The 14535-nt window shown below is 40.7% G+C and overlaps 1 protein-coding gene across 1 annotated transcript in view; it reads right to left on the bottom strand.

The window, feature by feature from the left end:
- The window catches only part of APP (amyloid beta precursor protein), a 360227-nt gene that overhangs the window by 70794 nt on the left and 274898 nt on the right, over positions 1–14535 (bottom strand). The window contains 2 exon segments of the mRNA XM_030579633.1: positions 1745–1873; positions 12767–12925. Of these exon segments, the coding sequence (XP_030435493.1) occupies positions 1745–1873; positions 12767–12925 (288 nt within the window).

Raw genomic sequence — 14535 nt, 5'->3', positions numbered from 1 at the left:
ATGCCTCGTGGATTCTGCAAGTCTCCAGCATTGCACATTTCAGCTCTCTTTGGCAGGTGACACAGAAACAGTCTTTCTGGCAATGGTTCTGCTGTCTGGCCCCTTCTTGTGTCCCTGCATCTGAGCTTACATCTTGTCTTAGCATCCTTGTCCATACCAAACACATGAACAAGGACTGAATGAGATGAGGGTATCAATGAAGGTGGTCAAAATTTTTTGGTTGAACCTGCTTTTTGATAGAAAATTGGGTTTTTGACTAAATATTTTCACAGAAAGTGTTTGCTTTCTGTGTAAAATTTTGATTTTTTGATGAAAAACTGAATGTTCCAAAACCAAAATGATTTCATCCAAAAGTAAAAATTATTCAGTTGAGAAATGCAGCTGTGGTAGCTGTAGTTCTGTTTTGTTATCTCATGTCCTCAGTTTCTATGAGCTGGGCTTGCCAACTGGACTTCCTCTCCCATGATGCACCATGCGACTGGATTCCCATGAAGCACCATCTCCCACCACCAAGAGGCTAGACCATGGTGCATTATGGATGACGTAATTTGACAAGGAAGCCCACTCTATACAAGAAAGTGGAGACATAAGACACCCAAACTACAACTCCTACGAGGCACTGCGGTAGCTTTTCATAACTAGAATATTTTGGTTTTTAATTTTTCACCAAAAAGTTACTTTTCTGCAGACCTTCCCCCCCCCCCTGCCCTCCCAAACAATTTTCTGACCAGCTCTAGAAGTCAATAAAATATAGAGGAGGAAAAATCCCTCAATACCAAGATCTCAGCACTCACATTTGCTCTATTGCAGTTCTGCTGTGCTGAGAAAACACAGGCACCAGTGCAGTTACATTCAGAAAAACATCTGCATTCCTTGTTCTAATTTCTCATTTGCCAATTCTCATTCTTCCTTGTCCAGCAACTGCCAAACTTCCCTGTATACTGCAAATTTCAGCTGCACACAGCCTCAGTTTTAAAGTAATCCAAATTTTAAGATAAATGGTCATATTAAAGGTAAAAAAAAAAAAAAGAAAGGATTTTTTTAAGGTTCCTTCAGGGGATAGTTAAGAGGTGAACATTTCAGATTCCAGTGATTTTGAAACAAAATCTCGTCTTCCAAATCTGGCATAGAAGTTCAAACTAAAGGGTGTCCACTGTGTAAACCACGACATTAATGGAATTACATGTCTTTAATTTGGCTGCAAGCAATGCCTTAGCAGTTCAAGAATCACAGCTGGGGCAGAGTTTCCAATTACATGGTATCAGTAAAGAAAAAGCAGATTCTACAGATTCACATATTTTCAAATTCAGCCACCGTATCTACAAGTTTAACTGGCATCTTGAAAGTCAACTACATCTCTGTTGGCTTCTTTTTTGTTCTATGTAATTTGCAAGAAAAATATGAAAAAACTGTTCCAAAACAAATGTATCAAGGGTTGCACATCATTCAGCGGTCGATGTGCCATGAAATACAGTGATCTCAGTTGAAAAGCGTTAGACACAAACAAAATGCACGATTTATAGTTATGGGCACCATGAAGTATCCTTACAAATGACTACAGAAATCCTGGTCAGAATGTTTAAGACCCTATTGTATTTAAAATTGTAAAAAAGAGGGAGTCAAATATTTAGCAGATAGTATCACAGTTTACAGTGTATATTCAGGAGACAGAAGTTAATTTAAATTGCTGATAGTAGATCTGCAATAGTTCAAAACGTTGCTTGCCCTATTTACTGATTATTACCTGAGATCTGATTTGGGCAGCTTTCTTTGGATCCACCATGCGGACATGTTCGAAGTGTTTGAGGGTATGCTGTCTGTCTTTCTGCTCTGCACGCACGTACTTCTTCAGCATATTGAACACATGGCGAGGCTATGGAAGAAAAGCAGGAGAAAATTCTGAATTCAATATACTTTTCTGCATTTTTGAGCACTGGGATATCTTAGATCAGAGGCTGAGACAAAGCACCAAAACAGTCACTGCTTGCAACACCTGCCCACTGAAGAAGGTGCAACTACTGGGAAGAACATCCAATCACTTGATCAGTATATTGCAGGTTATGCAGCTGGGCAACGGCCGCAGATCGATATGACCACTAGAGCGCGTTGGGAATGTCCAGCTTGGCCCAATTTAAATTCCATCTGTTACATTTCTCTCAGTGGGTAAATTGACAGTGCAATTAAAAAACGCAGTGGGCCAGCGCCAGCTGACTGGGGCTCAGGCTGCAGGGCTGTTTAACTGCAGTATTGGCTGCAGCCTGAGCTCTGGGACCCTCCCACTTCACAGGGTCAAAGAGCCTGTCCTCCAGTCTGCAAGACTACACTGCAATTAAACAATCCCGCAACCTGAACCTGAGTCAGCCAGGACAGGCCAGCTGTGGGTGTTTAACTGCAGTGTAGATGTACCCAGTAACTGTTTTACTGTTGGTGTCAGCAATAAGTAATCAACCTGAACTGCATGACAGGAACTGCCTAGTTAAGATGCTAATTGAGGCTTACCTGAAATGAGGAGTTCATACATTTCCACAGCTTGTCTAGGCCAAACACACTGCACCCACCAGGGACTCTCTGCATTCCTTCACTTCCCTCTCACTAGCTTCCTGTGGGCTACCCTCCCATCTCCCTCCATTTCAGGGACCCTATGCAACTCTTCCCTCTCCGTCCCTCATGTAAAGGGGATTTGTGCCCATACCACTGACCCTCCCCAAGGGAGAGGCTCTGTGTGCCCTCCCATTCCCCTTTCCCCCCCAATGTCTTCCCATGTCAAGGGCTCTATGTTCCCTCATCTCTATCCTCTCCCCCCTCAGAACCCAGATCCCTCCCCTCCTGGGTCCCCACTTTCCCTTCCCTACCTCTAGGTTCCCATTTTCCTGGAGGAGTAGGGTGGGAGTGAATCGAGAATGGGTTCAGAAGCTGTGAAAAAGACTGGGATAAGGTGCTCATTTATAGGGATAAAGCCTGCTGAAATTTAATCAGGATGTGTACACTGATGTATAGGGTTCAAAGAGTTAAGGATCTCTTTAGCTTTCAAAAATCTTTAAAAAAGGAAAGAAAAGAAAAAAGAAAATCTCTTCTAAGGAAATTTCTAGCCTAGAGATAAAAAAAAAATGCAATATTGTTTCCAAAGTCAAATAAAAAGTTTTATTGGCTTTAGAACTGAAACTCATTAGTGGTAGTCTTGGAATGAAACTGCCAGCAGACTCCTGCTACGGACAAAATCCCTAAAAGTAAATAACCTTATGAGTGCTGTAGGAAGGACAACTTGAACTGAAACAATAACTGTCAAAGGTTTACAGATACAGAGCCTAGAGAAGAAAGGAAGCACAGGAGGTCTTAAAACAATGGTGGAATGTCAAAGAAAGGAAGTGAGATTATCTTTGTTGACATTTCAGTCCTCTTTGCCTCAAGAAATATTAAAAAATAAAAATAGGTAGGGCAGAGAAGACAAACAGATTAATTTCTATTTCCTGAAGAGAGTCTCCATTTAAGTTTCATGTTTAATGCCATGGGACACATTTCTTGTTTTCCTTCAACATGTTTTCGTCTACTGTGATGATCAGACCCAGGAAGATTTACATTATCTGGGACAACTATACTAAGAGAAGTCTTATTGCTGTAGCAATAATAAATTCCTCTTAAGGACCAGTTATTCTGCGAGCCCCATCTGCATAACATGGCAACATACTTTAAGCGTAATTATTGAAAAAACTGAGAAAAGCCCAAAACTTACTACTAACAGGAAGATACAACAGATAAATCATGAGAGACTAGAGCACCATTTGCCAAGAAGCGACTCTTGGATGTTTGCACATGAAACTTAATTAAAAGCACAAGACATCAAATGAACTATTAAATGTACAGGTTTTTGTACTGCAGTGACACCTTAGTTTCTTTTCACCAGAGGGAAAAAAAAGCACTAGATATTCTGCATGTGCTCAAACAGGTCTGCAGGTTTGCTTTTAACTATACTGACCCAAAGTAAGACCTGGACAGTAATGAATGGTCTACTTATTTATCAAACAGCACAATGAAGGTTAGGAAATCGGGACTCTGAAGAAGCGTGACTTAAAGCTAAGGAGAGTTTTTGATGTTGTGAAAAATTCTGTTGTCTCACACTGATTCATAAAGTTCATTTGCCAATAGCTAGGAGCTTGTGAATGGATCCATCACTGGAAGAGCTGGATTACATGCATCTATAAAACCGGATTTCTTGACTGCTGCCACAACATTCATCCCCACAGATATGTGTGAGAGAGCAAAGGGGACGAGACGGAGTGAGGTAGCTGCCTGCAGGAGATTTGAAGGCAGGATCAGGCTTGTTACATGAGCTAAACTGAGAGACCTGGTGCAGGGAGGGAGCCTCAAGCAGATGGTTCCCTACAAGAGAGGAGAAGCAGCTGTTTGTGGGAGCTGAATCTAGGAAGTCTACATTGGAGTTAGCTCTGAGCAAGACATTTGCAAGCTGAACCACAAGGCGGGTCACCCCTATTAACTCAAAAGAAAGAACTTTACGAAGGACCCCTTTCGCTCCCCACGGCTCTGAGGTAAGAGCCATGCTTTGGGGACAGATTTTTGGAACGTTGAGTTTTACTTTTGAGTTATTGTCTGAATAAACCCGGACCCCAATCAGGGTGGTGGTTGGATCAGCAAGTGTGTGGAATCTCTGTAAAAGGGACTGGAAGAGGGAGAACAAAGGGTAGGGCAATGCAGAGGCACCCTGGGGACATGTAATAAACCATTCAGGCTTGCCTGATGTCCAGTAGTTATTAGAGGGGATTGAGTCAGGAGATCTGGGTCATATTCCTATCACTGCCACCAACTCCCTGTGCATAGTTGAGCAAATAATCTACAAGCTTCCATGATTAAATGGAGATATGTAAGGTCATTTCTACTTTGGGCTCAACAAAACAAATGAAATACTGTCTATTGGTTCTGCTTTTCCAGAGTCTTCAGTTGTACAAGAAAAAATGATCATACTCATGCTTTTTCTGGAAGAGGTCAGTACTCTCTCTCCTCTCCAGTCTGATGCCAAAAATTTAAGAAACTCAATTCTAGACAAAGCTGTTAAATTTAGTAAGGAGCAATGAAAGCACAGGAGCAGCTTTGCCTGTTTGGGTGTGGCTGGGACCACAAATAACCTCTATGTTTTATAAACACAATTTTGGTTGTGGAAAAAGAAAATTACTTTTCAAGGATGATAAAGGAAAAAGAATATAATAAATTGGTAACTGCTGGTGCTGGAGATATGCATATAGAATAATGAAGTGGTGGTACTTGCCCCTTGATTATCTAACTATCTAAAGATCAGTTTAATGTTATTTGTATTAAAATAGTAACTAGAGGCCCTGACTGACATCAGGACCTCATCGTGCTAGGAACTGGGCAAAGATATAGTAAAAGACAGCACTGACCCCGAAGAGTTTGTAATCTAGGTGGATGCAGCAAACAAGGGGATACTGAGGAGATAGAGAAGGAGATGACAGGAAAAGGAGCATGCCTTAGCAAAATGAACATTAGGTAGGCTCACTTCCTGCCTAGCTGTTCTCAGCAGATAGCATCTTGCGGGCATCCTGGCAGAGTTGGGCTTTAAGAAGGGATTAAAGTGATCTTGTGTCCACCCCACAAAAACTAAGTCTGCAGCATGGGCCAAATCTTTGCAATCCTATCACATGCAGAACTCCCATTCTCTTCACTGAGAATTACCCACTTTGAAGGGATGCAGGACCAGTTCCTACAGCTGGATGGATTATTGTAATTTTAGGGCATGGATTCCTACAGCTGGAGGGGGAGGTGGGGAAGGGACCTTCAGATTAATGCATAAGTGAAAACACTGCTATTATCTGATCATTTAAATCTTAAGGTCTGCATTCTGATCCCCTTTGCGTAAGAATGCACTACCTCTAGACCACTGAGTCAGCCCTGCATGTCTTATATTTGATATTTAATCTGCAGGGTTGATACTTATTGAAAAATTACTGGGTATGGTACTTATCAATTGAAAATTCTGCTCCCTATTTTTAAGAATGTTTTTTCTGTTTATACATTTGTAGCTATACTACTACTACTACTACTACTATTAATAATAATAATAAACAAACAGCTGCAGGACTGTATGCCAAACAGATAATAAGCTACATAAGGCAGTTAAGCAGGGGCTGTCTGAGCCCTATAGAATAATTTTCATTACAGTCCAGCGAGAATTGACAAAATCTTTTTTATTATCTCACTTCACTTTATCAGAAAGCAAACTGTATTTTGCAAATTGACTTTACTCATTCACACACACATTTATCGTGACTGGCCCTTTCGGCTACTCTTATTAATCCAGTAACAAGAAATTAAATTACCTCCTAAGCAGCAGCATCCTGAATTCCTCAACATTTTGAACACATCTTATTTCATTAAGAATATTGTGTAATGCTGATTTCAGAACACTGCAAAATCCTGATTGGTTGGCACGGAGACTAAATTTCTTAAGAGCAAGGGCATGCTCACATTATCTATATGTTAAGAAGAACAGTGTGCATATGTGTGCAGACACAAACAGACTGAGGTTATCTATGTAATAAATTGTGGAGTGGTATGAGAGCTTGTGCTCATCAAGCACTCTTGATTACTTCACCTGCATCCTACCCAGTAACCCATCTTCTATGGAATTTAATTTAACACTCCTAACCTTTCAGCAGATTCAAACACCTGCCTTTTAAAATACAAACAAAACTTAGTCCCCTTCTCTGTATTCCGTATGATACAGCCTAATTACATGATCACATATTATTTCTCCAATAATATAGAATACTAGTATATACTGCACTATTTTCTACAATCATATTTATAATCGTTTATACTTAAATTAATTGCCAGAATGGCCTAGCAAATACTTTTACAGACAAGTTTTCTCTCTGGTAAGTTTGAAAATAAGTTCTTTTTTTAAAACTTAATCTGTTAGCACCCAAATACTATATATCTTTCTATCAACTCAGCCGCAGTCTTTCTTGGTCCAATTCAGATGATGAGACAGTTAACTACAATGTAATATAGCTGCAAATTTACCACAGGCCAGTCAATTTTAACTGTTAGTCTATTACTGTAGACTTAGTGTGGAGCATGCTGTGTAATGATGGTTATTTGTAATTTTCATAGTTGGTTTGTGAATGTCTTCCATTCAGCTCATCCTGCATACACGTTATTACAAGATATTGCATTTGCGTCTATACTCTATTATTTGGGAAACAGTCTTGTTACATATTGTGAAAATGTATACAAAGGACAGAGTTAAAGTTGCAAATATGACCTTGACTGTGTAATTTCCTGACTGGAGTGTGCTTAATCATGAAATCTTAAAATTTCCATAACAGTTTGGAAATTGAGAGAGACAATGAAAGTCCAAATGAAGCAGGAAACTCTGATGACAACTTGGCAGATGGCATCTATTCCTCTTAGTTATAGTAGTACCGAATCTATGCCTTACGTTGGAGTTGTGGGAGATTTGCTACTGCCAGTGCCATCACTTGGATGAGACACAAAATAAATGTTTCATGACCATAAACAATCCATGAATATTCACAGACAACTTTTTCCACTTCCACTTCCAAGAGTGAAGTGTTAATTCTAATGTCTTGGACAAATTCCAAACTCAGGTAATTAGAATGTCTGTCTAAATCCCTCCTGTAATTTTATTTGTTCAAGTTTTTCTTGATATCTTCCTAATGCACAATAGCTGCTGAATTTTCTCTCCAGAAATGGCTGCATTTCAATGGTGGGAGAAGTGATCTTTACATCCAAGGTCAAAAAAGCATTTTGAGACCCTTCTTGATGAAACAGCTTTATAAATGTAAGGTATTATGAGAGAACACTCACCCCCATAATGGTGAATTCACGGTTCTAGGCATTCATTTATGAAATACTTCCATGAAGCAAACAGAAGGCTGCAAAGTATAGCCTAATAGAAGCTGTTCCTATAACATCCTAAATATAAAAAGTTCTTTATCTCCATTTTCTACTAATCTTTGCCATATCAAGAAGGCCTTAGTTTGATGTTATTCTAGTCAACGTTGACAGTTCCTTGCCATTTGTCTATAAAGGGAATTCTATTAATGTATATCCTGAGGATTACTCCTCTCTCTTTATTTTCTCATTTATTCCAACTTTCAGCTTTAGTACCCAAAGGATTCCTCTATACTGGAGTCTGTGGAAATGATTAACTGGTGGAAGTCTGGCTTTATTTATACCCACCAAGTTAGCACATGAAAATTCTTATATTTTCTTTTTGAGAAGCAATTACAATGAAAAGTGTCTCACTGGTCTCTTTCCTGACCCAGAAATCAGACATTATCAGAAATTTGAGCTCTGATACAACAGTTGCAAGCAGGTGAGAAATATTATACAATCCTTGAACTTATTACCTTCCTACGCTATTAAACCACCATTTCAATCTCAGTGACTCGTGTGTAATGTGTTTTGAAACAACAATTTCACTGCGTTTATGGAAAATGGAAGTTTATCAAATTTAGTCTGTATTGATACAGACAACAAGCTGACTCCCATTTTGCTAGTACAGAATACTGACCACTGAAAAACAGCAACAACAAAAACCCAATTAAAGCAATTCTGTGTATTTGAAAAACAGCTTCTAGAGAAACTTCCATGCAAAATTCTGAGCAGCCTCATCATTTTGATCCACACAAAAGCATTTTCAACAGCAGCTGGAAAAATGCTGATTTCTCAAAGTTTGACCCAGTTTAAACAAAAAGCTGAAACCCACTCCTCCTGGCACAAATCCCATAATTGTGCAAAAAACTCCACGCTGTGGGTTTAGGTGAGTGGGTCTATGGGCTGGAATAGTGGCTGCTGCCCCTCTTTCCGAACTCCAGGTATTTTGATCATTTGATCAGTGCAACTGCTGATACAAAACACCCTCCCCCTTTGGCCTATCCTCCAATTGCACCTCCCACAGCAGCCTAATTGGGTTCAAGAAAGACCTGCAGTGCTCAGGGGGCCCCTTAGGGTCTCTTCACATGCCCTTCTCTCCCACCATGATGGCCAAAACACTACCCCATTGTGCAGAGGGCACTACCACCTTCTGCAAGTGAGCCATGTTGCCCTAAAAGCACAAACTATCGTCTTAAAGCAGCTGAACAAAAACAACATGGCAGCTGAAACTCAGATAGACATTCAGGGCCTTATCCCATGGGCTGTCATTTACACTTGTGCCTAGTGTTTTCAAATCAGGACGGTAGCATTTTAAACCCTCTGCACAGTGTACAAGGCAGTGGGAAAATGAGCCTCTGAACTTTTTCCTTATACTTCCTTTCTTATACTACTGTGAACTTGAGGGGAAAAAACAGTTTTTAACATGGGAAGCCAAAGGTAACTATGAAGATCAAATGGGGGGGGGGGTGAGGGAGAGGAAGAAAAGGAGTGGAAGCCAATTAAACTCGATGTACACGTGAAAAATAAAACGTGAACAAATATTTGAGTTAACCTACTCAGAGAGAACTATGACTATGTATTCCCCGTTTTTTTATTTGCAAAATGAAGAACAAAACTACTGATTATCTAACTGTAGTTACATATTAACACCACCTGCCATTAATCCTCCAGTCTGCAGTAATGCCATTGAGCAGTGAAAACCAGTGCAATATTTTGACATTGGAGACTGAACAGCTGCATTCCATTTCCAAAGGCAACAAAGTACAGAAGCAGCTCGGCTGCACAAAGAGTCGGAGATGAGGCTCAGCTCTGAGGTTTTGGACAGCTTGCATGATGTTGCTTTCAATTGCACTCTCTCTCTCAATTTTCTGCTTAGTTTTGTTCTTAAACAGGCCTTGAGCTATGTGACTCCATTTTGTATTTTCTCTGTTTTCCTGAATGCTGGGTCACCATGCAGAACATCTATGTAGCTGGGACTGTACTGTGGTGTACAATTACTTCAAAAATATTGCAGTTATACCAATCTGTCCTGCACAAAATAAAATTATAACTGAATTCCAGTTCCTCAGCACTGATGTGCAAGATGCCAAAACCAGTGAGGGTGCCCCGGGCCAAAAAAGACAATAGCCTGGAAAGTGTGTGTCTGGGAGTACGCAAGTGTGCATGTAAAACTGTACTGTTCTTGGCTGACAGCACTCAAAACTGTTCTCTCCTGTTTTACAATCTTTTTACTACCTTTTCCCCAGTTTTTGTTTTAATTTTAACCCTACTTCCTCCCTTCGCCCCACCCCGGTCCCACTCTTTTCCCTGGGAATGTCTAACGCCTTGCTAGGTGTTTATCTGTAGTATCACAGCACCTTGCCATTATTAATGGCATTGCTGTGAGGTATGAGAGTAGCTTTCATAAGGGGGACTGAGGCACAGCGAGATTGACTTTCCAAGGGTCACTAGGAAGAGCCAGGAGCTGAACCCAGATCTGCTGGGTCCCAGTTCACTGCCCCATCTCACTAGATTATCTTCTCCTTGAAAGCGTTTTTATGATATTATGATGTAATGTAAATCCACATTACTCAACATATCAGTCCAAAGGATGCCACAGGCTGTCAGTCCAAATAGGTTTTTTTTTTTTTTTTAAATAGGAAAAGATTTAGCTCTATTTGACACAGAGCTAACCCCAAATCTGCACATCAGTTACTCTGCTTCCCAAACCTAGACTAAAATATTTACTCCTTTGTACTCCTTTCACTGGAGGCTCTCCAATACTTTAGAAGTTTATTTATTCCTCACAATCCTCTTGTAAGGCAGATATGCTATCCACGTTTTACCGAGAGGAAAACTTAAATTCAGTGATGTTAAGTGCTCTGCCCAAGGCCATGCAGTAAATCAGTAGAAAAGCTATGATTAGATTTATCTCAAGCACTACCCCCCATGTAATTTTCAGCTATGAGCTACTGGCCGCACTATCCCAAAGGAAACTGCGTTGATCTATAAATTGCTAACCTACCCACTAATTAAGGGCTGGAGACTACACTCTTCACTATCCTTATAGTACGAGTCAGAGGCCACAACTTGTCACATCTTACTCTTAACATACGGTGCACAAGACCCTGTACCATCCACTACCACACCACAGACTGCATGTCTTTCCATCCTGTCAAAATTAATCAGAGATCTCATGCTCCAAAATATACACTAGAGATCAAGCTTCTTCACATTCACCCTGAATAAACAGGATATACACTACAGGCCTTCACAGGAGAGGCCTGAGATTCCCCTTTTAATTGATACAAGGTAAAAAGGTGAGCTCAAGTTGTTGGAGCTTACAAAAGACTGCATTATCATCATTTATATATGTAATTGGGAAGATTTCAGTTTCCTTTAGGTGCCGAGAAATAGGGTTCTACAACCTTATCTGCAGGATAAACAAGCGTACCAAGATTTTAGAATAGAGGGGCTGAGTTAAAGCTGATGATGAAATATTAACTGGTTAATTAAAAACAAAACCAACCAACCAAAACACCCCAAACCCTAGCATCTTCAAATCTGTGACTTTGAGAATTTGTGATTTCACCTGCAATCTAGTCTTCCTCATTTTAAAAATATTTATTGTTATAGCTACAATGCTGTTGCACATTAATCATCTATCTGAAAGACTTGTTTGTAGGAATTTTTGGTTTTTGCCTTGCGTCGCACACTGCACAATCTTGGAACGTGGAAGCCCAGCTTTTAAATCTTTCCTACCACTGTGGTTAAGTAGTGACAGTCTCCCACACTATCCAGCTGACAAGCAGTTTTCCTTCCAAAGGGGAATTTTTCCCTGCAAAGCAGATTTTTTTCCATAAAGGAAACCATCCTACTCAAGTGACATCAGGGAGAGGTTCGCTGACAGTGTCTATTCTGATAAGTAAGAGAGGTTAAACCTCTTGCATAAGCCGAACTCCTGGTCATCATCACCAACATTCTAGTACATCAGAGAACTGTTCAGACTTTTAACCATACAAATGTGTGGTGGTGATAGGAATATTTGTTTCAAAATCTCAGTAGCTATGTATTTTCGACTGTCTTTTTTTCTGCTCTGGCAGATTAACGAATGCTTTGGATGCATCTCCAAATTTATCACTTGCATTAGTTTCTAATGTTGCTGAATCTGTACATTGACTTAAAATCTTGTCAGTGCCCTGAGGGTTTTTCCATCTAATAACTGTCAGTAAAATAGAAAATGATTGACTGTTTTCCACAAATTCTGAGTGGGCTAATTATTCTCTGGGAAATACAGACCTATTATTTTTGGACTAAATTTAGTCATTACAAATATGGATTCACTAAAAATTTCATCCAATCCACATCTTGAAACTGCTGTTTATATCACAATTAAAAACAACAATATTTAGCACATCTACTATATTTAAGATTCTGTTCTGGAGCTCAAGTCAAATGCCCAACAACCCTCACACAAGAGCTCTATCCCCCAGCATCCCAACATTTAAGCACACAAAAAAATTACAAAACTTTTGAGATGGAAAGGGCACCTTTTACTGTTTGCACACCACACTGTAGCACTTAACTATTACTTTGTTGGGATTTGTGGGTGCTTTTAACTTCTGAAGCTCAGGTAGCTTTTAGTATCAGATGCCTAAATACAGATTAAGGGGCATTACTTTAGGAACCCAGATTTGAAAAATTTGGGCAATATCCTTAGTGAATCTCTCATGAGGGAAAAGAAAATGTTATTCTGCGCCTTTATAGAGGGGAATTGTACTTTGGTGTGTTCCTGTCTCTAGGATACCTGATGTGATTTCTACATAGCAGGTTAAGTCTGTGGTATTCTACTTACTCTGGGAGGGATAGCTTGCAGAGCTGTGATATAGTTCTCCAGAGCAATGCGGCGACGGTCATTTAGCATGGCTTCCACTCTGGCCATGTGAGTCTCTACTAGCTGCTGTCTCTCATTCGCTGCTTCTTGTTCCAGTAATTCCACTTTCTCTTGGAAATGCTGCGTGTTTCATGTTTAAAGAACAATAGTAGAACCATGGTTAAAGAGGTTGGCAGAGCAAGGGTTAAGTACCTTTTGCACAGAGCATTAAAATCCTTTTCTACAAATGATGGAAGTGACCTGCCTTTTACTACAGACAAGTGTGTCGATCTGTAGAATTTCTGAACCCTCCCCACACTGGCTTAAAATGGAAGCTTAGGTGCTCACCATGTCTGATCATCTGGGCATACTAACCAATCAAATATTCTTTACTACTTCAGCATGACAACACATGAATTCTTCATGTGAGCCTAGGGATCCTGTTCAAGGTGATAAGATTCAGTGCAGGAAAGCATTTGATTTTAGTAGGCACCTTGCCCTTAGAGATTCTCAGGATCTTCTGACTGTCATGAACATATATATGGGGGAAAAATAATTCCACCTTCAGCAGAATAAGACATCAGAAATTTACTAAACATTGGTCACTGAGAAATAAAAATGGCCACAAGCTGGAAAAAGTCTGATAGGAAAAGGCTGAATAAACAAAAGACACAAAGCGAGACTGTGGGATTTAATAAGTAATATGCTGGTTCTTGATTTGTATCTGTCTTGTGATGCTGCACTGAAACCAACCTGGAAGTATATGAATGCCTTCTGCATTAACTGAAGTGGCTCCAGTGGACCAAAGGAGTCTCTGGCTCTTTGGATTATAGGCAGCTCTACTTGGGCTACGTTTTTGTGTGTGGTTAGTTTGCTATTTGGGTGTGTGGAGGGGGAATGCTGTCCTTTCTTTCTATTAGCATATTCAGATAAATTTGATGAAAAGACAGTTACCTTTCCCATAAATGGTGTTCTTCGAGATCTGTTGCTCATATCTATTCCCCAACAGGTGTGCATGCTCGCCATGTGCACTGGTGCCGGAAGTTTTTCGTCTAGTAGTACCCATACGGGAGTGTGCTAGCGACCCCTAGAGTGGCGCCTCCATGGTGTGGTATAAGGGGCGCTGCGTGCTCCCTCCACCCTTAGTTCCTTCTTGCCAGACAACTCCGACAGAGGGAAAGGAGGGAGGGATGTGGAATAGACATGAGCAACATATCTCGAACAACACCAGTTATGGAAAAGATAACTGTCTTTTCTTCTTCGAGTGATTGTTCATGTGTATTCCATAGCAGGTGATTCTGAGCTATATCTGTTGGAGGTGGGTAGGAGTTCACAGACACTCGAGACGGAGCATGGCCCTGCCAAACCCAGTGTCCTCTCTGGCCTGAGAGATAATCGCATAATGTGAGGTGAACGTGTGAACTGAAGACCACGTGGCAGCCCTGCAAACGGGGACATGGGCCAAAAAGGCAGCTGATGAGGCCTGCGCCCTAGTTGCGTGCGCCTTCACAATTGGTGATGGAGGGATTCCGGCCAGATCATAACAGGTACAGATGCACGAGGTGATCCAGTTGGAGAGCCGCTGAATGGAGATCAGCCGACCTTTCACGTGCTCAGCTGAAGCGATGAATGGTTGCGAGGACTTTCTGAACTGCTTAGTCCACTCCAGGTAAAAAGCCAGAGCCCGTCTCACATCCAGCATGTGGAAGTGGCGCTCCTCACTGGACGCACGGGGGCTTGGGGCAGAGGAC

This window comes from Gopherus evgoodei, chromosome 1, assembly GCF_007399415.2.
Source record: "Gopherus evgoodei ecotype Sinaloan lineage chromosome 1, rGopEvg1_v1.p, whole genome shotgun sequence".
Taxonomy (NCBI): Eukaryota; Metazoa; Chordata; order Testudines; family Testudinidae; genus Gopherus; species Gopherus evgoodei.
Note: the sequence above shows the minus strand (reverse complement) of the source record. Positions and strands in the feature narration are given on the sequence as shown.